Here is a 22,653-nt window from a genome sequence, read left to right as displayed (position 1 = left end):
CGGCCCGAGCCCCTCGATGCTGCCAACACCTCACCTCGCCCCCGCCGCCATCTTCCCCCGCCCTATCAATGTTTTAGTAAAAAAAAAAATCCTTTCCCCTTTTTTGGAGGATGTCTTTAGAATACAGATCTAATGGAATTGCTGGATCAAAGGTTATAGTTCTTTGGACACAGTTCCAAATTGCTCGTCAACTGTCGTCCCAATTCTATATTTTAGAAAAGAAACCTTTATCAGAGATACTTGTTTCAGTTTTCCCAGTTTTCTATTTCTCTTATAATTTTTGGTTGTATTACTTTTGTTTGTGCTAAAACTCTTTAATGTTATCTAATCAAAATGATCTGTTTTGCATTTATAATACTCTCTATATCTTCTTTGGCCCTAAAGTCTTCCCTTATTCATAAATCTGACAGATAAGCCATTCCATGTTCTCTTAATTTGTTTATGATATCACCCTTTATTTGTAAATCATGGACCCATTTATATCTTATTTTTGGCATACCATGTGAAATATTGCTCTAAACCTAGTTACTGTCATGCCATTTTCCAGTTCCAAAAGCTTACATCTTTGGGCTTTTCATAGACTAGATTACTTTAGTCATTTTTTATAATGTAATTTTTACCTAATCTATTCCATTGATTCACCAAACTATTGCTTATCCAGTCCCAAATTGTTTTGATAATTATCTCTGTCCAATACAGTTTGAGATCTAGTATGACTCAGTTTTTGGTATCCTTTTTTTTCACTGATTCTCTTGATATCTTGAACTTTTTTCCAGATGAATTTTGTTAATTTTTTTCTAGTTCTAAAAAGTAATTTTTGACTACTTGGTATGACACTGAATAATTTGATTAATTTGGGTAAATTTCTTTTTTATTATGTTGACTCAACCTACCCATTAGCAATTAATATTTTTTCAGTTGTTTAGATCTGAAAAATGTTTTGTATGAAGTATTTTATAATTGTGTTCATGTAGTTCCTAAATTTGTCTTGGCAGATAGACTTCCCAGTATTTTATACTGTAGACAATTACTGTGAGTGAAATTTGTCTTTCTTTCTCTTGCTGCTTGCTGTTTTTTGGTGAAATAGAGAAATGCTGGTGATTTAGGTGCATTTAATTTCTATCCTGAAACTTTACTAACATTATTAATAATTTCAAGTATTTTTTCTAATAGATTTTCTAAGTATAATACTGTATTATCTGCAGTGACAGTTTTGTTTCATCATTGCCCATTCTAATTCTTTCCATTTCTCTTTCTTATAGTTGTAGTTATTATTCTAGTTAAGGATTAAATAATAGAAATCAATTGGCATCTTTGCCTTACCCCTGATTGTATTGGGAAGATTTCTAATTTATCCCCATTATAAATTATGCTTATTGATGGTTTTAGATATCATTTTAGGGTAAGTTTCCCTTATTCTTATGCTCTTTGGGTTTTGTCAAAGGTTTTTTCTGTGTCTAATGAGAAAATCATATGATTTCTGTTGATTTTATTATTGATATAGTAAATTATGCTGATAGCTTTCCCAAAATTGAACCAGCCCTGTTTCCCTGGGCATAAATTCCACTTAGTCATAGTGTATGATCCTTATGCTATAGTACTGTAATCTCTTTGCTAGTATTTTATCTGAAATTATTGCAGCAGTATTCATTAGGGAAATTGATCTATATTTTCTTTTTCTATTTTGACTCTTCCCGGTTTGGGTATCAGTACCATAGTTATGTCATAAAAGAATTTGAGAGGATTTCTTCCTTTCCTACTTTTCCAGATAGTTTATATACTATGGGAATTAGTTGTTCTTTATATGTTTGTGAAATGCATTTGATCCTGGGGAATTTTTTCTTAAGTTCATTGATGGCTCATTCAATTTCTTTTTCTAAGATTAGGTAATTTAACTATTTTATTTCTTATTCTGTTAATCTGAGTAATTTGTTTTTTTCATTTCATTTAGAATGTAGAATTTATTGATTTTATATATAATGGGACAAAATAGCTCCTAATTCAGCTCTTTCATTTTAAAACTAGTAATTTGGTTTTATTCTTTTTTTTAATCAAATTAACCAATGGCATGTATTCTACTGATTTTTTTTTCATAAAACCAGCTTCTTGGTTTATTTATTATTTCAAAGATTTTCTTACTTTCAATTTTATAAATTCCCATATGATTTTCAGAATTTTCAATTTGTTTCAATTTCAATTTCAATTTTCAAGTTTAACTGGAGATTTTAAATTTGTTCTCTTAGGTATATACCCAATTCATTGTTCTGCTTTTTCTCTATTTTGTTGATATAATTAATTAAAGATATAAACTTTCCTCTCAATAACCTTTGGCTACATCCCATAAATTTTAGTAGCTTTTCTCATGACATTTTCTTTAATGAAATTATTGGTTGTTTCTATGTCTTATTTTTGACTTACTTGATTTTTTAGCATTAGATCATTTAATTTCCATTTAATTTCTAATCTCTCTTACCATTGACCATAATTGAATATAATTCTTATTATGATCTGAAAAGATTTCTCTTTTTTGGATTTGATTGTAATGTTTTTATGTTCCAATATTAATATAATCAAATTTTGTGTATGTTTCATGTACTGCTGAGAAAAAAGGTAGATTCCTTTTTATTTCAATTCAATTTTCTCCAGAAATCTATCGTATCTAAATTTTCCAAAATTTTATTTACTTACTTAACTAATTTCATGTTTATACTTTGGTTAGATGGGAAAGTTTAGATCTTTCACTAGTTTAGTTTTATTATCTATTTTCTCTTGGAACCCATTCAACTTCTCCTTCAAAAATTTAGATGCCATACTATTTGACACATTTATGCTTAATATTAATTTGACTTTGCTGTCTATGGTTTCTTTCAGCAAGATATAGTTTTAAATAGATGTTTTAGTTATAGTTTTAAATCTTCTTTAAATAGATCTATTTTTGCTTTTCCTTTGTCTGAGATCATGATTGCTTTCCCTGTTTTCTTTGTTTCAGCTGAAGCATAATAGATTCTGCTTCAGTCCCTTTCCTTTTACTCAGGTTGTATCCATTTGCTTCAAATGTGTTACCTGTAAACAATATTTTGTAGTATTCTGTATTTTAATTATACTACTATCTACTTTCATTTTATGGTAAGTTCACACCATTCACATTTATAGGTATGATACTTTTTCCATTGTTCATTTGCATTCTTTTTTACTTTCTTAGAAGGTAAGATAGATTTTTATATGTAACTGAGTGTATATGTTATTCCCTCTTTTTGTCAATTTTTTTTCTTTGCTCACCACTTCCCCCACATCATCTCATCCTCCATTATAATAACTCTTTCATGTCTCTTTCATGTGGGATAATTTATCCCATTCAATCTCTCCCCTCTGTCTTCCAGTGCAATTTTCTTTCTCCTTTATTTTGTTTTATTGGGGCTATCATCCCATCAAAGTCACCTTACATTCATACCCTGTCTATATATGTGTATACACACACACACACACACACACACACACACACACACACACACAAACACTCCTTCTAGTTGCTCTTTTACTAATATAGTTCTTAAAACTTACAACTGCTATCTTGAAACATAGAAATAGGAAGTTGAACCTTATTAAGTATCTCAAGTTTTCTCTTTCTTGCTTCTTTTTTTTTTACCTTTTTTATGTTTCTCTTGATTCTTGTATTTGGAGATCAGGGTTTTTTTAATTCAGCTCTGATCTTTTCGTTAAGAATACTTAAAATTCCCCTATTTCATTAAATTTCCATTTTCCTCTGTAAATATTATATTCAAGTTTTCTGGATAGGTGACTGTTGATTATTAATTCTAACTCCTTTGTCTTCTGTTATATCATATTCCAAGTCCAGAGTTTCTTTAATTTAAAAGCTGCCAATCCAGTGTAATCTTGACTGTACTTTCATTATAATTGAATTGTTTCTTTTTGTTTGCTTGCAATACTTTCTCCTTGATCTGAGAGCTCTGCAATTTGGATAATATTCCTGGGAATTTTCATTCTGAGATCTCTTTCAGGTAGTGATTGTGTATTCTCTCAATTTCTATATTGTCTTCTGGTACACACACACACACACACACACACATATAGACAGTTTTCTTCAATAATTTTTGAAAGATTTTTTTTTAAATTATAGTCATTGTCCTATAATTTTTAAAGTCTCTCCCCTGGATCTATTATCTAGGCCAGTTGTTTTTCCAATGAGAAATTTAATTTTCTTCTATTTTTTTAAAACTTTTTTTGATTTTGTTTTATATATGTTTATGTCTTATAGTCATAAGGTTCCACTTCCTCAGTTCTAATCTTTAAGGAATTATTTTCTTCAGTGGGCTCTTGGACTTCTCGTTGTCTTCCCATTAGACAATGAGTTCCTTGAGAGCAGAGATCATCTTTTTTCCTTTTTCTTTGTATCTCCTGAACATAACACAATGCTTGGAAAATATTAAGAACTTTAAAAAAGTTTATTGCTTGACTGTACATAGAAGCAGTGAAGAGGAGGAGTAAAAAACAGGACCAAAAACATAAACTGGAAACAGACTGTGGTTGCTGGGAGAAAAATGTAGCAATCTCAGATATGCAGATGATACCACTCAATTGGGAATGAGTAGAAAAGGAAGAAGAAGGAAAAGAAGAAAATGCAAAAGCTGACTTGAAGCTTAACATAAAAAAATGAAGATGTTTCTAACTGGTCCCATCACTCCCTGGTGAATAGAGGGAGAAGTCAGGGAAGCAGTATCAGATATTATATTCTTGGGTTCAAAGATCCCTGCAAGTGCTTCTGCAGTCCTGAAATTAAAAGATGCTTGAAATGGCAATGGCAAATCTTCACAACATTATAAAAAGCAGAAACATCATTACCTTGTCACTAAGGCCCATATAGTCAAAACTATGATTTTTCCAGTAGTAATACATAACTAAGAGAGTTAGACTTTAAGGAAAGATAGTGCAACAGAATTAATGTTTTCAAAGTGTAGTTCTGGAGAAGATTTTTGAGAGTACCTTGGTCAGCAAGGAGGTCAAATAAATCAATACTTAAATTAATTCAAACTATTCACTGGAAGGTCAAATACTATAGTTGAAACTTAAATACTTTATCCACATAATGAGAACATGGGAATCATGGAAAAGACCTTGATGTAGGAAAAAACTGAAGGCAAAAGGAGAAGGCAACAGCAGAGAATGAGATAGTATCATATCATGGACAGATTTTGGGAGATAGTGGAAGATAGAAGTTCTTGGAATGCTATAGTCTATGTGATCATGCAGAATTGTATAAGACTGAATAGCAACAAAAGGTGGTAGCAATGTCAGTGGAAAGGAAGAGAGAGAAAAGTAAGATTTTTGATGTAGAATTGTTTCTTTTTTAGTTTTTTTTGCAAGGCAGTGGGATTAAGTGACTTGCCCAAGGTCACACAGCTAAGTAATTATTAAGTGTCTGAGGCTGGATTTGAACTTAGATACTCCTGACTCCAGGGCCAGTGCTCTGTTCACTGTGCCATCTAGTTGTCCCTGAATGTAGAATTGGAAGGATTTGGCAACTAATTGCAAGGAAAGGGTGAAAGAAATAGAAGAGTCAAATATGATTTCAGAGTTAAGAACCTGAGTGCCAAGGAGAATACCAATTAAAGAAACTGAGAAGTTGGGAAGAGGGATAGGTTTTGGAAGAACATTGAAAGATATTTCTGATATTTTGAATTTGAGTGCTAGTTGATCAACCAACTGGAATTGTTAAGCAGTTACTTTAAAATGTGGAACTAAAGCGCAGAAAGAAAAAGAGATGGAGCATTAAATTGGTACTCATTTGCATAGTAGTGATAACTAAAGTCATGGCAATAAGATGATCAAGAGAGAAAAAAGGGCTTGAGACAAAACTTTGAGAGACACAATTACATATGAAATCAGATACAAGCATGATTCAACAGAGACTATGGAGTGCTAAGGAAAGTAAAAAGAAAAGTAGAAGGTAGTGTTATGGAAGTCAAGAAATAAGAGTTTTCAGAAAGTGAGGGGACCATGAACAGCCCTGTCAAATGTTGTGGAAAGATCAAGAAGGATGGGAACTGATAAAAAGTCACTGAAATTTAGCAATAACAAAATTATTTGTGACCTTGGAGAAAGCAATATTTCTTGCATGACAGAGAGCAGAAGCAAATTTATAGGGACTATGGAATGGGAGATAAGAAAGTAGGAATACTGAATTTAGAAAGTTTTTCCAGGACTTTGATTATGATTGCTATGACAAGTGAGATAGGGTCAAGTGAAGGCTTTTGTTGTTGTTGTTTTTGTTTAATAAAAGGTGATGTCTGGGTATATTCGAAGATGGTAAGAACTAGTGGATGATTAGAGATTGAAAATTAGGAAGACTGATGGGAGTAGGAAGACCAAAAGGATAAGCTCCTGGAGGAGATGGAAGGCAATGGGATCTTAGGCATAAATAGAGGGACTGGAAAGTAGAAAGGATACCTTTTTTCTACAAGACTGTAGCAATAAAGAAGAGGGGAAGAGATAATATTGAAGTGATTCAAATTATATATTTAGATAAGGAGATCTCCTGATTAGATGGAAGGATGGCTCTCATTTTTTACAGTGATGCATAATTCAAGGTCCTCTGCTGAAAAGGAAGAGAGATATGGTGAGTTAGGTGCCTTGAAGAAAGAAAAGAAAGTTTGGAATAGCCACTTTTGAGATTATAATAGGGTCAGAAAGAATTCTTTGTAGTAGTTAGCATCTAGTTGAGATAACATAAATTTGTAGTGGGATCAATCTGAAGATTTAGTGGGTTTTCAAGATGTGGAGAGGAAATAAAGATAATCATAATCTTCTTATCCAAGTAGAAGGCCCAAATATCTGCTAAGTGAGAGGTGATGAGATGAAGTAGGGATTGCAGTTAGGAGTATGAAGAGAGAAGAGAAATTTAAAATCGCTGCTATAGCAGAGGGACTATAAATCAAACCAACATGACATAGGACTGCCATAAGCATGAAGAAACAATTGAAGATAAATAGCACTAATTTGTAGTAAATACAGTTAGCAACACAAGAACACAGGGGGAGCCTAGAGAGGGAACATTGGAAAGACTAGGGGATGAGGGATTAGGGAGTAGAGGAGAGTGAATTATTATAATGACCAACTATAGGCTCAATATTGTTAAGAGAGGGTGAGAAATAAAGCCAGAACAGGATAGAAAGGGTAAGCAGATAAGACCTATGACGTTAGCTAACCAGAAGATTAGGTTCAAGAAGAGTGAGGTCATCATCACCACCCTTCCAGTCCCTCAGAGTGTAGAGTAATCCTTGGCTCATCACTTTCCATCATCTCATATTCAATCCGGTCCCAAATCCTGATTTTTAAAATTTTTAATGTTTAAATTAAAATTAAAATTATTTTTAATTTTAATTTTAAACTTATTTTTAACATTTATGAAATTTTTTTTGAATTACAAATTTTCTCCTTCCTTTCTACTCTTCCCTTACCCATGGAGAAGGTAAGTAATATAATCAATTTTATATATATATATATATATATATATATATATATATATATTGAAGTCATACATTTCCATATTAGCAATGCTATAAATAAGAAGAAATACAAGGAAAGTGAAAAATTATGCTTTAATCTATAATTCATATTATATAGTTCCTCAATTCTCTCTTTGGAACTGGGTAGCATTTTTTTATCATGGGTCCTCTGGAATTGTTTTGGATCATTGTCTTGATCAGAATAATTGTCTTTAAAAAGTTGATCATTGTTACAATAATGTTACTATATATATAATGTTTTCCTGGTTCTGCTCACTTCACTTTGCATTAGTTCATTTAAGTCTTCCCAGGTTTTTCTGAAGGCATCCTATTTGTCATTTCTTATATCACACAGTATTCTATTACAATCATATACCAAAACTTGTTCTGCCATTCCCTAATTAGAAGAAAGAGGCCAGTATGACAATAAACTTGACCCCAGAACTTTTTGATATCTTTGTCATCAGCCATTGAACTGCAAAAGACTTAAACATAACTATTTTGAACATTATCAATAAAAATAAAGTCCTTCCCTTAGGGAACCCACCTTTCACTCTGGAAAGATTTTCAAATGAGATAGCATGAACTTTTCCCATTTCTTGTCTGGACTGTTCAACCTGACCTAGTTTAAGAATTGTTACTCTTACTGAGAAGAGCACTATGCTCTTCAAGAAGCCTGTACAGGGGTAGCTAGGTGGTGTGTGAATAGAGCGCTGGCTCTGGAGTCAGGAGGACTTGAGTTCAAATCTAGCCTCAGACACTTAATGCTTTATTGTGTGACCTTGGGCAAGTCACTTAACACCCCACCCCCACCCCACGAAACCAGTTAAATTGAGGAATAAAACAATACATTAATGTCCTCCAGAGAAAGAAAGGGCATTGACCTGCAGTTTAGGAATTGTGAGGAGTATATATGTTCTCAGAAGTGTAGCTCTTCCATTGTACTTTAAAATCATTCCTACTCTTCCCACCAAAGAATCTGTATTTGTGGGTGAATGAAGCTTTGGGGGTTGTAATTACTGTTCTTAATATGCCATATGAATAAATGGTTTTGCAAAGAGCTGAAACTATTGACTGATTTTTAAAGGGAAGAACAATGGTAAAAGCTTGTGAGGAAGATCTCTTAAAGAGCTTCCTCTAGAACTCAGAGTAGTTACTCTGAGAGAACTCAGGTTAGCCTGTCCATGTTTCTGGAGAAGTGAGTTTAAAGGAGGATGCTATACATGGAAAAAATATAAATTCAGTTTTGTATTTAAAGTTCATCATAATCTGGATCTAGTTATTTCACATTATTCCCCTCTCTATACACTTCTTGTGATAGCTAAACTGTTACTCAAATATTCTCTCTTCATTCTATACTTTTGTATAGCACCCCCCCCCCCCCATTCCTCCCCTTCCCTCCCTGAAGTGGATCCTCATCCATGCTGTTTGGAATCATTCATTTTCTTCTGAGCTCAATTCCTACAAAAGCCTTTTTTCTAATTCCTTAGCTTTTAATGTTATTTTCCTCTTCAGATAATTTTGCATTTCTGTTTCTATAGTGAAATAAAAGCTCCTTGAAGGAAGGGGTTATATTTTCATTTTCATTTTTGTATTCCCAGAAAACTCAGATTAATTACTTTGTAAATTATGGTTGACTGAATCCTTGAGAGATTAAACAACTTGCCCAAAGTAAGGCAGCCAGTAGTAGGTGACATAGGCAGGCCTTGAACTCAAAGTGCTGACTCAAAGGTCTAACTCCTATCCACTATAGATATGAAATCTCTGAGTTTTGATTCCTGAAAGTAGAACAGGCATGTTGAAACATGTAATTAGAGAAATATTTAAGTATGAAGTCTAAGATACAGGCAGTCTGTGAATGACTGAAGTAGAGGAATTGGCATGTGTATGAAGGACCATCACCAAAAAGACTAAAGTCATCAAGGACAATTGTAAGGGTATCAGTGGAAAGAAAAAAAAATTGTAAGGCAGGAAACAAACTGAGAATGAAGTCCATGGGGAAGGTAAATGAAAGTCTTGAACTTCAATAACTTGATGCTTCTAGGATGTACTTCAAAGGACAGTTGATTAACTGATAGAGGGTTTTTTTTTGGGGGGGGTTAAATGTGTTTTATTTTAGACAACCTACATGACATGTTTTTAAAAACAATGCCTCTACTCCAAATAAATCAAGGTCCAAAATAAAGGAATAAAGCTCAAGATGACATCAGTCCAAGTTTGTTCAAGTCCTGGTAGCTGTGTAGATGACAAAAAGTAGCAGCCAGATGATGACAAGTGATTCAAAGTAATCAGCTGAATTTGTTAACATTTCTCCATTTCTAAACCATCCTTAAAGAAAATCATATATGAGGTCACACCATCCTCACTGACGTCCAGGAAAGCGACCATGCCATCTGGATTCATGTTTTCACCTATGAAGAACTGACAGTTTTTAAAATTAGCAAGGATATGTTTGATTTGTTCTGCAGCTCCGGCCATAAAAAGTTTTGCTCTATCTGGCTTGTTTTCTTCAAGTCTGCCTTTGATTGATTTCATGTAGTCTTTGATGTACTTTTTGTAGGAATCTTTTGTGAAACTAGTTTCTTGCAGTTGATGGTTTATTACTATATCAACTCCAGTGATTACAGTGGCATCTGTTCCTTCACCCTCAGGACCTTCAGCAGAGGCATTTCCAGCGAGTGTCCTACTGACCATCTTCCCCTCCACTTCCAGGCACAGCCCGTTCGCGATCTCCCGGATCCTGTAAATATTGGGGAACATCTCATCATGTGCCCGACGACAGACAGACAGACTTGCGGCCCCATATCCCCCGACGCCGCGCCGGCCCTTTCCCGCCCCTCACCCCATGCCCACGCGGGGCCTACATGTGCGTGCCATCTCCCTCCCCCTCTCCCACCCCCAACTGATAGAGTTTTAAGCAGTGACAATGGGAAGAAAAAAGTTTTATCAGCTTCTCCTCCCGGATTTATGATATATATATATATATATATATATATATATATATATATATGATGTGTATCTATTTATATTTGTATACACACATACACATATATGCATATGTACACACACACACATATTCACATATCTGGAGCAAGTAGCACCCATTGACCCTGACCAATAAGAGGAAAGAGAAAAGTTAGTTAGAATGTGGAGTAGTTAGAGGATGATGCTAGGTTATTTTCTGAGGGGGGTTCTTCGCATCCAGAGATGGTGGAGATCTTGAGCAAGAAGGAGCATCTTTTTTACAAAAGAGACAGAACTGCAGAGAGCCGAGTGAAGAACGGAAGAGAAGGGACTTTCTTTGGTCTGGGTTAGCAATTAAAGATCAGTTGGTTGGCAGTTAAAACTACAGGAATTAGCTAGCCTTAGGGCTAACTTGTCAATTAATTCGGACTATATCTTTTGCTCCTCCTTCTTGTCCAATGCTTTGAATGAAATATAATTTCAGTAGGCTTTCCCCAGTCTTCCCCCACCTCCATTAGAGAACTACGTTGTTTTACGCTTATTAAGCACTGCGCTAAGCAAAACCTTGAAATTTCCAGTCCGCAAGGTCTCAGGGGGTTGGGGTGAGGGAACGGATAGTCAGATTATACTTAAAGCTGTGTTTCCCAAACTATTTTCCACCTCTGCACTTATCTATAGGATCTCTCTATTATTTGAGTCCTAAACAAATTTGCTTCCTGTTGCACTTGGAGAAGAGAAGAGAAGAGGCTGGGGTTTCCATCCGAAGGGCAGTCCCCACAGTCCCGAGGGGCTGCAGAAGGGGGAGAGGAGACGGCCGCTAACTTCCCGGTGCTGTATGGCCCTACAGGGGGCCGGAGGGGCGCGGGGCTGGAACCCCGAGTTCTGAAGTGGGGCGGAGTCTGGGCAGAAAACGAAACTGAGAAAGAGCTGCTGAGACAAGTTCCGAGGGTTTTGTGCAGTCGGCCCGGAGCGGGACTGTAGGTGAGTCCGGGCTTAGCTCTGCGAGGCCCCGGGCCTCCGGGGGAGGCTCTGGGCCCCAGGGGTTCGTGGTCCAAGAGGTAGAGCGTGTGGGGCAGTGGTCGGAGGTTCTAGCTCGCGCGTGTTCGTGCGTCTGCGTGTAAGTGTGAATGTGGGGGGGGAAGGGAGGTGGGATGGGGGTGCGTCTAACAGCTCTGCAGCCGGGTTCAGATTCCCTCCAGAAGAGATGTCCCTGAGCCCCTGGAGGCCTGAAAAAGGGGCACTGGGGCCCTTGGAGCAGAGCCGGGGCCAAAGTGCTGACCCCCTGGGAGGCGGCTCAGTGTCAGCGCGGGATAATTTCGGTTCGGACATTGAGCAATCACAGCGACTTTGGATAGATCACTTTGCTTCCCGGTGCTTCAGTTTGGACTAACCCATGTACAGTCCCCTCTAGTTCTGGAGTCTGATTTTCTAATCCGTGGCTCTAAGGCAGCACAACGGACCCTGGAGTCAGGTGAGTTCAAATGCAGCCTCAGTCACTGGACACTTGCCATCTATGTGATCTTGGGCAAGTCACTTAACCTCGATTGCCTTGCATCAGTCGTCCTGATTCATATCTAGCCATTGGACTTAGCTGGCTCTGGAGGAGAAAATGAGGCTGGTGAGACTCAGCACAGCACCCCCCCCCCCCCAAATTCATTTCCCTTGACTGTCATGACATCACTTCCCTGACTTGGTGGCCTTGAGAATGAAGGACAAAAACCAAATCCGTGACTCAGACATTCCTTCCCAGAAGGAAAGAGGAGTGAGGAAGGAAATGACACTGAGAAATAAAGTGAAGTTAAAGAGATATCGAACTCTTAAAGATGGTTAAGAGGGAACAGAAATAATTATAATACAGGACAATTCCAAAAACCCATTTTAGTGTGATTAATATCAGCGAGGAGAGAAAAAGAGAAGCTAGAGTAATTCACAAACTACATCAATTATCCATAATCAGGATTTTACCATAGTAAGAGTGGAGAGACTAAACATTTTGAGTTCAATCGCTCATACTTTGTTTACTGCTGACAAAAAATCTTCCTTATAAATTCTTGTCAGATTCTTTGAATAAACTGTGAATAAACAGATTTTCAGCAGGCTTCTCTCCAGTTTTTCAGTTTCAAAGTACTTGGGATCACCCCTTATCCATTTGCAGGTTTTGGATTCAATTTAATCAGCTTAAGACAAAAAAAAGGAAACTTCAGAATGAAGATTTAAAAACTTTGTACCTCTCACTGTCACAAACTATATTATCTTAGATGAAGTATAATATCTCTCTGAATCTCCTATTTCCTATTTTTAAACTGGTTCAGTTATTTTTCCTATTAAATATTTGTCCTGGTTTGAGTTTATTTATAACATATTTGGTCCCAGCTTCTTTACTGTGTAGTTTCTTTTACTATTGAAATCTTAGATCTTGACAAATATATAAAAATATAATCTGATTTCTTTTACAAAAATTTCACTTGTTAATATCAGTTTTAGGCAAATGAAAACTAATTAATCATCACTTGTCAATTGATTCCTGTGTGTTAATATTAGTTTTAGACAAATGACATAAGTAATCACTGCTTGTTAACTGATTCCTGTGTGGCAGGCATTGTGCTAAACGTTTTGTGTACAAAGAAAGGCAAAAACAGTCCTTGCTCCTTGGAGATTATATTCTGACAAGGAATCACATGTAAATAAATAGATTCATTTAAGATATGTTCAAAAATTGGAAGGTAACTTTAGAGGGGAAGGTTCTAGCAGTCCACAGTAGATTAATATTAAAATGTGTTTCCTGGAAAGTTTGTGAAGATTCATTGAGTTCTATTCAAAAGAAGATAGTTGGAGGATTTCCAGACCTGTAAGTATTTTTGCAAGCATTTGATTTTTAAGCATGGCAAACATCACTATATTAATTTGTTTACAGGTATCAGATAGGCAGTTAGGTGGTGCAGTGGACAAAGCCCTGGATCTAGAGTCAAGGATACCAGAGTTTAAATCTGACTTTAGACACTTACTATTTGACCCTGAGGCAGTCACTTAAACCTCTGTCTGCCTCAGTATCTACACCTGTAAAAAAGTACTAATAATAGCACCCACCCTCCCAGGCTTGTTGTGAGGGTAAAATGAGAGAATATTTGTAAAGTGCTTTACAAATCTTAAAATGCTATGTATTTTTATTATTGCATACATTTTTTGGTCAGACTTAAAGATTTCATGTTCAGATGAAGCTGAATTAAAAAAAAACACTTGCCCAAAACATAACAACATCCTAGACTATCATTTTCTTTATCAGCCTCTTAATAAGATAGATGTTTTCATTTCAGCTTCCTTTCTGCAGGAGCCACTGTAACTGAGAAAGGATGACTTTTCTGTACTGGAAGAAAAACCTCTGTTCATTTTTCTACCTTTCTCATCACCTGAGTGTTCAGCACATCATTAAATGTTGTTTACGGACATTGTGCAAATATAATTTCCAATAGCAGGATAGAGCGCAAAGATGATTAACTTAGAGCCTGAACACTTGAATTCCAGTCCCCACCTTGCTGTTTAATAGCTCTGCAATTTGGGACAAGTTACTTTTTCCTCTATGAGTATGTTACCTCATCTATTACATGGGTACTTGGATTAATCATAGGCTCATAGATACAAGGTTGGAAGGGACCTTACAGGTTGCAAGTCCTCTGATTTTACAGATAAAGAAACTGAGATAGAGAAGGGGGATGATTGTCCAGGGTCAATCAAACAATTAGAATTTGTTAGTCATTAGCATGTGAGGAGAATCAAATGAGATAATGTGTGTAGGTGCTCTATAGTTATAAAAGTTTGATGCAAATATGAGATATTATTGACCTGTAAGGTCTAAGGTCCACATGAATGAATGTTAAATTAACCAACACCTTTTAAAATTTCTTCCTCACAACAAGCCCATGAAGCTAGTGGGGCACAAGTGACATCATTTTCAGGAACAGACTGAGAGAAGTAAGGAAGTCACAGAAATTCTGACTATGTTTTGCCAAACAAAGCAAATGATAGAAATCTTGGTATGCTAGCCCCTCCTAAGGAAAACCTTTCAGAAATAAAGGTTTGACCTCTTGTTTTGACAAGGCATTAGAGGATTGCCTTAAATAACTGGAACTGTTCTAGTTTCATATTGTTTTCTAATAGGATTATTATGATGAATAACAATATTTAATAATGATTAATAATAATAATGATAATAGATAAAGTCAGAGAGGTTCAGTAATTAAGGAACTAACTTTAGAGTTAAGAAGACCTGAGTTCAAGAACCAGGTTTATGACCTGGTGTTGTGAGAGAAATTTTAACAAAAAGGTAAACCAAGACTTGTTTCTCCAAGCAAGGTAATCATTTATTAATAAGGCACTGTAAATATTTATAAAGAGTACAGAGTCTACCTCAAAGGCCAAGAAGATGCAACTTAGAGATGCAACTCTTTCTAAGCATAGAACAACAACCAGCACAGAGTAGGTAAGGATAAGGTAAGTAGGTAAGTTGATTATAAAATTGGCAGCATCATGAGAGTAGTGGATCATGATGAATTATATTAAAGAAATTACAACCTATGGGAATCTATCTTAGTGGTTGCCCAACTACATCCTATGGTCATTGATAGGGAACCAAGTGCGTAAACTCACTGGTACCTGGAAATTAGATAAGAACACCTTTTTAATTGTTAAGGGTGAGGTTGAAGATGGGACAAAGTGATGATCTGCAATGAGAAAGGGAATTTTCTGATTGGGAGTTCCCTATTCCAATGATATCCTCCAGTCCAAAAGAATTAAAATCTTCATATTTATACTATGTGTTAGGATACCCTGAGTCCTTTTGTCATTATCCATTTAGGGAAGTTGTTTCTTTAATATGTCAGCTAGTAACATACTGACTGGACTAAGCCTGGAATCAGAAAGACCTGAGTTCACATCTAGCCTCCAACTATCTTAGTAACTGTATGATCCTAGACAAGTCACTTACTCTCTGCTTCTCTCAGTTTTCTCATCTGTTAAATGGGATTATTAATAGAACCTATCTCCTTGGGTTGTTGTGAGGATCAAATGAAACAATATCTGTAAAATATTTAACACAATGCCTGGTTCATAGCATGTGTACAATAAAAATGCTTATGGAGAAACTAAGGCGGAGAAAGATTAAATGACTTAATCTGAAGTCACACCACTAGTCAGTGTACTGATGTCAGAGCTAGGACTTAAAATCAGAGCTCCTGATTCTGAGTTCATGGGTCTTTAGGAAGAAAACAAATATTTTTGAAATCTGTTATTTGTCAATTAAGTTTGTGCTCACTTACTAATGGGGATTGAATCATTTATTAGTGAAGAGATTCATTAAAAGGTATCATGTCGGGGCAGCTAGTTGGCGTAGGGGCCGCTAGGTGGCGTAGTGGATAAAGCACTGGCCTTGGAGTCAGGAGTACCTGGGTTCAAATCCAGTCTCAGACATTTAATAATTACCTAGCTGTGTGGCCTTGGGCAAGCCACTTAACCCCATTTGCCTTGCAAAAACCTAAAAAAAAAAAGGTATCATGTCATGGTGGATAAAAAGTCAACCTTGGGGTTAAGAGGGTTCAAGATGCTATCCATGTGACCTTTTAACCCCTCAGTCTTCAGTCAACCCCTGGGAGTGATGAGCTCATTTTTTTAATTGGACAACTATGCTTCTATATAATTTATTTCCATAGTAATCCATGCAATATTTTATGCATTTAAAAATTATTCTCAGAAGAGGTCCACAGGTTTCAAATTGCCAGACAGGTCCTTGAAATAGAAAAAGGTTAAGAATCCCTTCTCTAAGACTATTAATTTAACAGTAATTTGTATTAGGAGAAAGAGTTTCTTCATCGGAATATTATACCTTACACAGAAAAGTGATGTAGAAACATCCTGAAGATATTTTCTTAAGAACTTTGGAATTGACTGTAAAGCATGGGAGACACTAGCACAGGACCACCCAGCATGGTGTAACCCTCATCAGTGAGGGGGCTGTGCTCTATGAGCAAGACAGCACAAAGGAAATGTGAGTTTAGAGTTTAGAAATGAATAAATTTAGAGTAACCGCTTAATAAATAGTCCATATAGACTATTTATGCCCCTCCTGTGGTAGAGCATTCAGACTCATATTGGTCTGATCAGCAGTAGTAGGATATACTGTAACAACTCATCTCTGATGTAATTATGTCATTTTGGTCTTCATTGATAACAACCGATCAACCACTTTACACAGATTAAATCAAAGTTCTAGACTTAGAAAAAAAAAGAAATTATTAGTTAATATTGACCTACTTCCATAACTAGAAGCACAGAATTGATCTTAAAATCAGAAGACCTGGGTTTGAAGGTGGTTTTGAACTTGGCTCTATAACCAACAGCAAGTCACAGCCTCTCTGGGCCTTAGTTCCTCAGCTATGAAGTTAGGGAGGATGAAACTGAATGATCTTTAAGGTTCCTTTCAATTCAAAATAATGGAGTTTTATCTGCATTTTCCCCCCTAGTTTTCTTGTCCTACATTCAATTGACTTTTCATCATGAAGCAACTTTATTACAGAAGATGAATTAAGAGATTAAAAAGTAGATATTCCTATGTGTTATCTTAATAAGTTCCCAAAATTTGAGAGACTTTACTTAAAATAAATCTTTTTTCCAACCTGTGAATTAAAACTTTCATAAATTCATGGAGGAAGTTTGACGCATTGTAGTAAAGTATCTAAAGTGATAGACTTGGTGTCAACAAGATCTGGGTTCAAATCTTCCTTCTGACACTTGCCAGGATATGTAACCACAGCAAGTCATTTAACATTTTTGACTCTGCATTTTCTTCCAACAAATGAGGGTGTTCTGCTAAATGACTTTTGATATTTCTTCCAGTTCTTTGACTGGAACTGGGAAAATTTATCCCAAATGAATGATGGAGAGTTTCCCCTTGTTTCTTTGTCTGGCTTCAGAAATAGATTGAGAAAATCAGGTTAAAAGTTTATTCTTTGAATATTATTTATTTCAGACTTCATTTCCATTTTAAGTATACCAAGAAGAATGGCTAACAATCTTCATCCACGCAATTCTGCAGAACTTTATAAGTATTGCCAGAAGAGAAAATTGCAAGTTGACTATAAACAAATCTCGGAGATTGGACCATCTCATAACTTGGAGTAGGTTACTTAAAAAATTATCTCATTATTAAATTTAAAAGATTATATTTTTATTAACCAAACTTCTGAAATATTTGTACTTTTTAAAAAAGATGTTTTTTTCAGTTCTGAGGCTCTGTCCTGGGCCTTCTTTTTTTTCTTTCTGTACCTTAACTCTTGGTGAAATCATTAACTCAAATGGATAAGTTATTAATTCTATGCAGATAATTCCCACAACTACATATCAAGAACTTACCCCTTTCCACTTCACTCCAGAGTTTCCAGTTGTCTGCTGGACTTGTCTATAATTTTTCTAGATCAGTCAAAAAGCAAGGATTTATTAAGCACTATGGGTTACGTTTCTCATGCTCAACATGTCCAAAACTGGTCTTATTATTATTTTCTCCAAAACATACCCTTCTTCCCAACTTTCTTATTTATTTGGATGCCTTCATCTTTCTATTCACATGTGACTTCATCCTCAACTCTTCTCTTTCCTTCACCCTCTTCCCATTTTATCTAACCAATTTTAAAGTTATATCAATTTCCTCTCCCTATCTCATATTCACCCCTTTCTCTCTTTTCTAAGGTCACCATGTCTTTCTCTTCTTCTATCCTGCTTTATATAACTATGAAATTGCTATCCCTAAGGAACTAATCATGTCACTGATCTGTTTAAGAAGTTTCAGTTATTTCTTATTGTTGATAAAGAATGAGAATGAGAGGTAGCATGGGGTAGTGGATAAAATAGCTGCCCTTGCAGTCAGGATAACCTGGATTCAAATTTTACAACAACTCATATATATATATATATATATATACTAGCTGTAATATCCTGGGCAAGTAATAATCTCTCAATTATCTAGACAAATTTCAAATTTCTAAGGCAATAAGCTGTAGGGAGTTCCATATTCCAGTGAAATCCCTTGATTGGTAACTCTCATAATAGAGAATTGGAGATGTTGGACAACTAAAGAAAGGAAAATATTACCTAAATTTTCAAAAAAAGGGAAGAGAATGGAGGTTTCCCCAATTAGTATGATTCTAATTCCTAGCAAAGTTCTAGAAAGTATTAAATAAATTGTTTGTCAATATTTAGAAATGAAGGACAGTTAGGGGGCACAGTGGATAAGTGGCCCTGGAGTCCAGGAGTACCTCAGTTCAAATTTGGCTCAGACACTTCATAACTGCCTAGCTGTGTGATCCTGGGCATATCATTTAACCTTATTGCCTTAAATAAATTTTAAAAGTTTTTTTTAAAATATTTAGAAATGGGGAAAAATTGTAAAACTCAAAATAAATAAAATCTTTCTTTAAAAATATTTAGAAATGAAAGCAGTGATTGTTAAGAACTATATGATTTCATCCATAAGTCATATTTTAAAAGTTTTTAAAAAATATTTAGAAATGGGGAAAAATTGTAAAACTCAAAATAAATAAAATCTTTCTTTAAAAAATATTTAGAAATGAAAGCAGTGATTGTTAAGAACTATATGATTTCATCCATAGGTCATATCAGATATTTTTTTTATATTTTTGACAGTTCTTAATTTGGTAGCTCATGGGAAATTTATAATTTATAATTGATAATTGATATGACAGTAAAGTTAAGCAAAACAAATCAAAGCAAAATAAATTGGAATATTCATGTCTCATTCTGCACCTCCAGTCCATCACCTCTTTCCTGGAAGTATATTTTATTACCAATCTTTTGAAGTCAAATCTGATTACTGCTTTGATCAGAATTTTGAAGTCTTGTGGAGATGTTTTCCTTTACATTGTGGTCATCCTATAAATTGTTCTAATTCTGTTCAATTGACTGTACATCAGTTCATACAAGTCTTTCTGGGTCTTTGAAATTTTTATTTTTGTCATCTCTTATGGAACATGCCAAATATAGTAAAAATTCTATCTCATTATAGCCAGATTCAGGGTTAACTGAGTAGGACACATTCCTCTTCAAAAGGAGTAAAACACGGAGAAACTGAGTCAGGAGGGTCTTATCTTAAGCCATGCCAATATTATCCCTTTGCCCTTTTCCAGAGATATATCATCTATAGTAATTAAAGATCATTTCCTTGTGGCATTTTCCTATAATGATAGACTACTGACTTTAGACAATCATACCTGTAATTAAAACTCAGAATAATATTAGATTACAGTCCCATGAGATTTTTTATCTCATATAGCATGTTTCACTAACTCTGCTTAGAGCTGGATATAATTATTAACAAATTACTCTTATGTTGTTGCATCAAAATATTTAGTAAATAAATATTTATCAGGCCTTCTAAAATCACATAAAAGATTTTATTTAATACTAATTTCTTCTATTATTTCCCTTTCTCAAATGATGCTTAATTCATGTCTTTGGGCAACTAGGTGACATAACCCTGGAGTCAGGAGGACCTAGTTCAAATCCAGCCTTAGACAGACAATAGACCTTGGGCATGTCACTTAACCCCACTGCCTTACCAGAAATTTTAAAAAACTTTTCTTGATATAAATTATATAATGATAATTCATTGGAATTTGACAGAACATAAATATTATGAAAATTCATATACATAATAAGTGTATGATAGTGTACTCAAAAAGAAGGTTTCAAAATACATTAGTCAATTGTTGTACTAGTAACTATCCACCTTTTAAGTTTAATTCCTAAAACAAAATAAAATCTTTAAGACTAGGGTCTGTACAAACCATTCTAAGTATAACTTCATGATTATCATAACCACAAATCATCACATAAAACTTCTGTATACTATAAATATACTATCAAAAATTTCCCTTTTATTTAAGAATTGTTTGTAATGATCATCACATTTTTTAGTTTTCTTTTTTTCTTTTTATTTGGTTTATTTATTTTATATTATTACAATAATTTTGTTACAAGAGTAAACATAACCCCTCCTCCATCCAAGAAGATGAGAAACCTCAAGAATAGTGAGAGAGAAAAAAATGTACTTCAGTCTATGTTCAGGTTCCAATGGCTCTGTCTCTGGGGTGAGTTGCCTTCTTTATCATAAGTCCACCAGAGAAGCTGCTTCAATATTTGGCCATAATGAGATAGTTGCTATTACTAGCTGTACCTCCACTCTATTCCTCGCACTCTCATTTATTCTATTCTTTTCATCCTGCCCCTGTCCAAAAATGTATCTGAGTACCTTCTTCCTCAATCTTCCCTCTCTTCTATCACCTATCCTCCCCTTCCCTCCCCCCATTCCCCCTTATCCCATCCCTTTCTTCTCATTTTTGTCTAGGGTAAGATAGCTTTCCTCACCCTATTAAGTGTGTATGTTATTTCCTCTCTGAGCCATTTCTTATGAGAATGAAGGCTCACTCATTCCCCCACCTTGCCTTCCCCCATTCCACTCCATCAAAAAAAGCTTTTTCTTGACTCTTATATGAAATATCTTAGCTCCTTCCTCTCCTTTCCCTTCTTCCCAGTACTTCTCTTTATCACCCATTGACTCCATCTTTTTACTATGTTATACCATTGTATTCCACTCCTTCCTGTGCCCTGTCTATATATGCTCCTTCTAACAGCTCTTATAAATGAGAACATTTATATGAGTTATCAATATCTTCTTTCCATGCAGGGATACAAATAGTTCAATATCATTAAGTTCCTCATAATTAGTCTTTCTCATCCACCCCCTCTATGGTTCACCAGAGTCCTATACTTGAAGATCAAACTTTCTGCTCAGCTCTGGTTGTTTCAGTAGGAAAGTTTGAAAGTCCTGTTTCATTGAAAGTCCATTTTTTCCCCTGAAAGAGGATGTTCAGTTTTGCTGAGTAGTTGATTCTCAGTTGTAAACCAAGATCTTTTGCCTTCTGGAATATCATATTCCAATCCCTACAAGCCCTTAATGTAGATGCTGCCAGATCCTGTGTAATCCTGACCGTGGAGCCATGGTAGTTGAATTGTTTGTTTCCGGCAACTTTTAGTATTTTCTTTGACTCAGAAATTTTGGAATTTGGCTATGACATTTCTGGAAGCTTTTCTTTTGGGACCTTTTTCAGGAGGTAACTGGTGAACTCCTTCAATTTCTATTTTACCCTCCGCTTCTAGGATCTCAGGACAATTTTGCTGTATTATTTCTTGAAAAATGAAGTCTAAGTTCTTTTCCTGTTCATGACTTTCAGGTAGTCCAGTAATTTTTAAATTATTTCTTCTGGATTTGTTTTCAAGGTCAGTTGTTTTCCAATGAGATATTTCACATTTTCGTTTAATTTTTGAATTTTTTGGAAGAGTTTTATTTCTTCCTGATTTCTTACAAAGTCATCATCTTCCTTTAGTTCCATTCTGCATTTGAAGGAGTTATTTTCTTCAGAGAACTTTTTTTATCTCTTTTTCCAGCTGGCCAATTCTGCTTTTTTAAGGCATTCTCCTCATTTGCCTTTTGTTTTGTTTTGTTTTTTTACATTTGCCCTAAACTGGTTTTTAGCATATTTCATGATTTATTTGCATAGCTCTTATTTCTCCTCCCAGTTTTTCTTCACCTCCCTTAATTGCTTTTCAATGTCTTTTTTTGAGCTCATCCATAGTCTGAGCCCATTTTCTATTTCTCCTGGAGGTTTTGGATACAGAAGCTTCAATTTTGTCATCATCTGAGTATGTGTTTTGATCTTCCATGGGACCAAAGTAATTTTCTATTGTTAGATTCTTCTTTTTCGGTTGTTTACTTATTCCCTCAGCCCAAGACTAATTCATAGCACTTTCAAGGCTTTGTGGTTTTTATTTTATTATACCCTACTGGGACTTTTATTCCTCCAAGGTCTAATGGCTCTCTTGACTGTGCTTTGATATATAGATGACCACAGGCACTCCCCTCTGCCCTGGAGGTGTGAGGAGGATCCCAGCTCTCTTAGTATGGGAGGTAAAACTGCAACCTGGATCTGAGTGTGAGCAAACAGCAGAATCCTGCCCTAGGGAGAGCAGAGAGATAGATTTCTGCAGTCTCCCTTGACCCTCTTACTATCTGTGGTCTGTGTTGTGGAAGTGCAGACTGGTTTCT

At 35.3% G+C, this 22,653-nt stretch overlaps 1 protein-coding gene across 5 annotated transcripts in view; it reads left to right on the top strand.

Moving 5' to 3' along the window:
* The first annotated feature begins 11,052 nt into the window (after positions 1–11,052).
* Positions 11,053–22,653, top strand: part of EIF2AK2 (eukaryotic translation initiation factor 2 alpha kinase 2) — an 86,514-nt gene continuing 74,913 nt past the window's right edge. For 2 of the 5 annotated variants that reach the window (XM_074209712.1, XM_074209716.1), the window contains exons 1-2: positions 11,054–11,468; positions 17,506–17,653. In XM_074209712.1, coding sequence (XP_074065813.1) covers positions 17,538–17,653 — 116 coding nt within the window. In that variant the 5' untranslated portion in view covers positions 11,054–11,468; positions 17,506–17,537. The other 3 variants (XM_074209715.1, XM_074209714.1, XM_074209713.1) reach the window with 3 other exon arrangements.

Source organism: Macrotis lagotis, chromosome 1 (genome assembly GCF_037893015.1).
Source record: "Macrotis lagotis isolate mMagLag1 chromosome 1, bilby.v1.9.chrom.fasta, whole genome shotgun sequence".
NCBI classification, from domain to species: Eukaryota; Metazoa; Chordata; class Mammalia; order Peramelemorphia; family Peramelidae; genus Macrotis; species Macrotis lagotis.
This window is presented reverse-complemented; position numbering and strand designations above follow the sequence as displayed.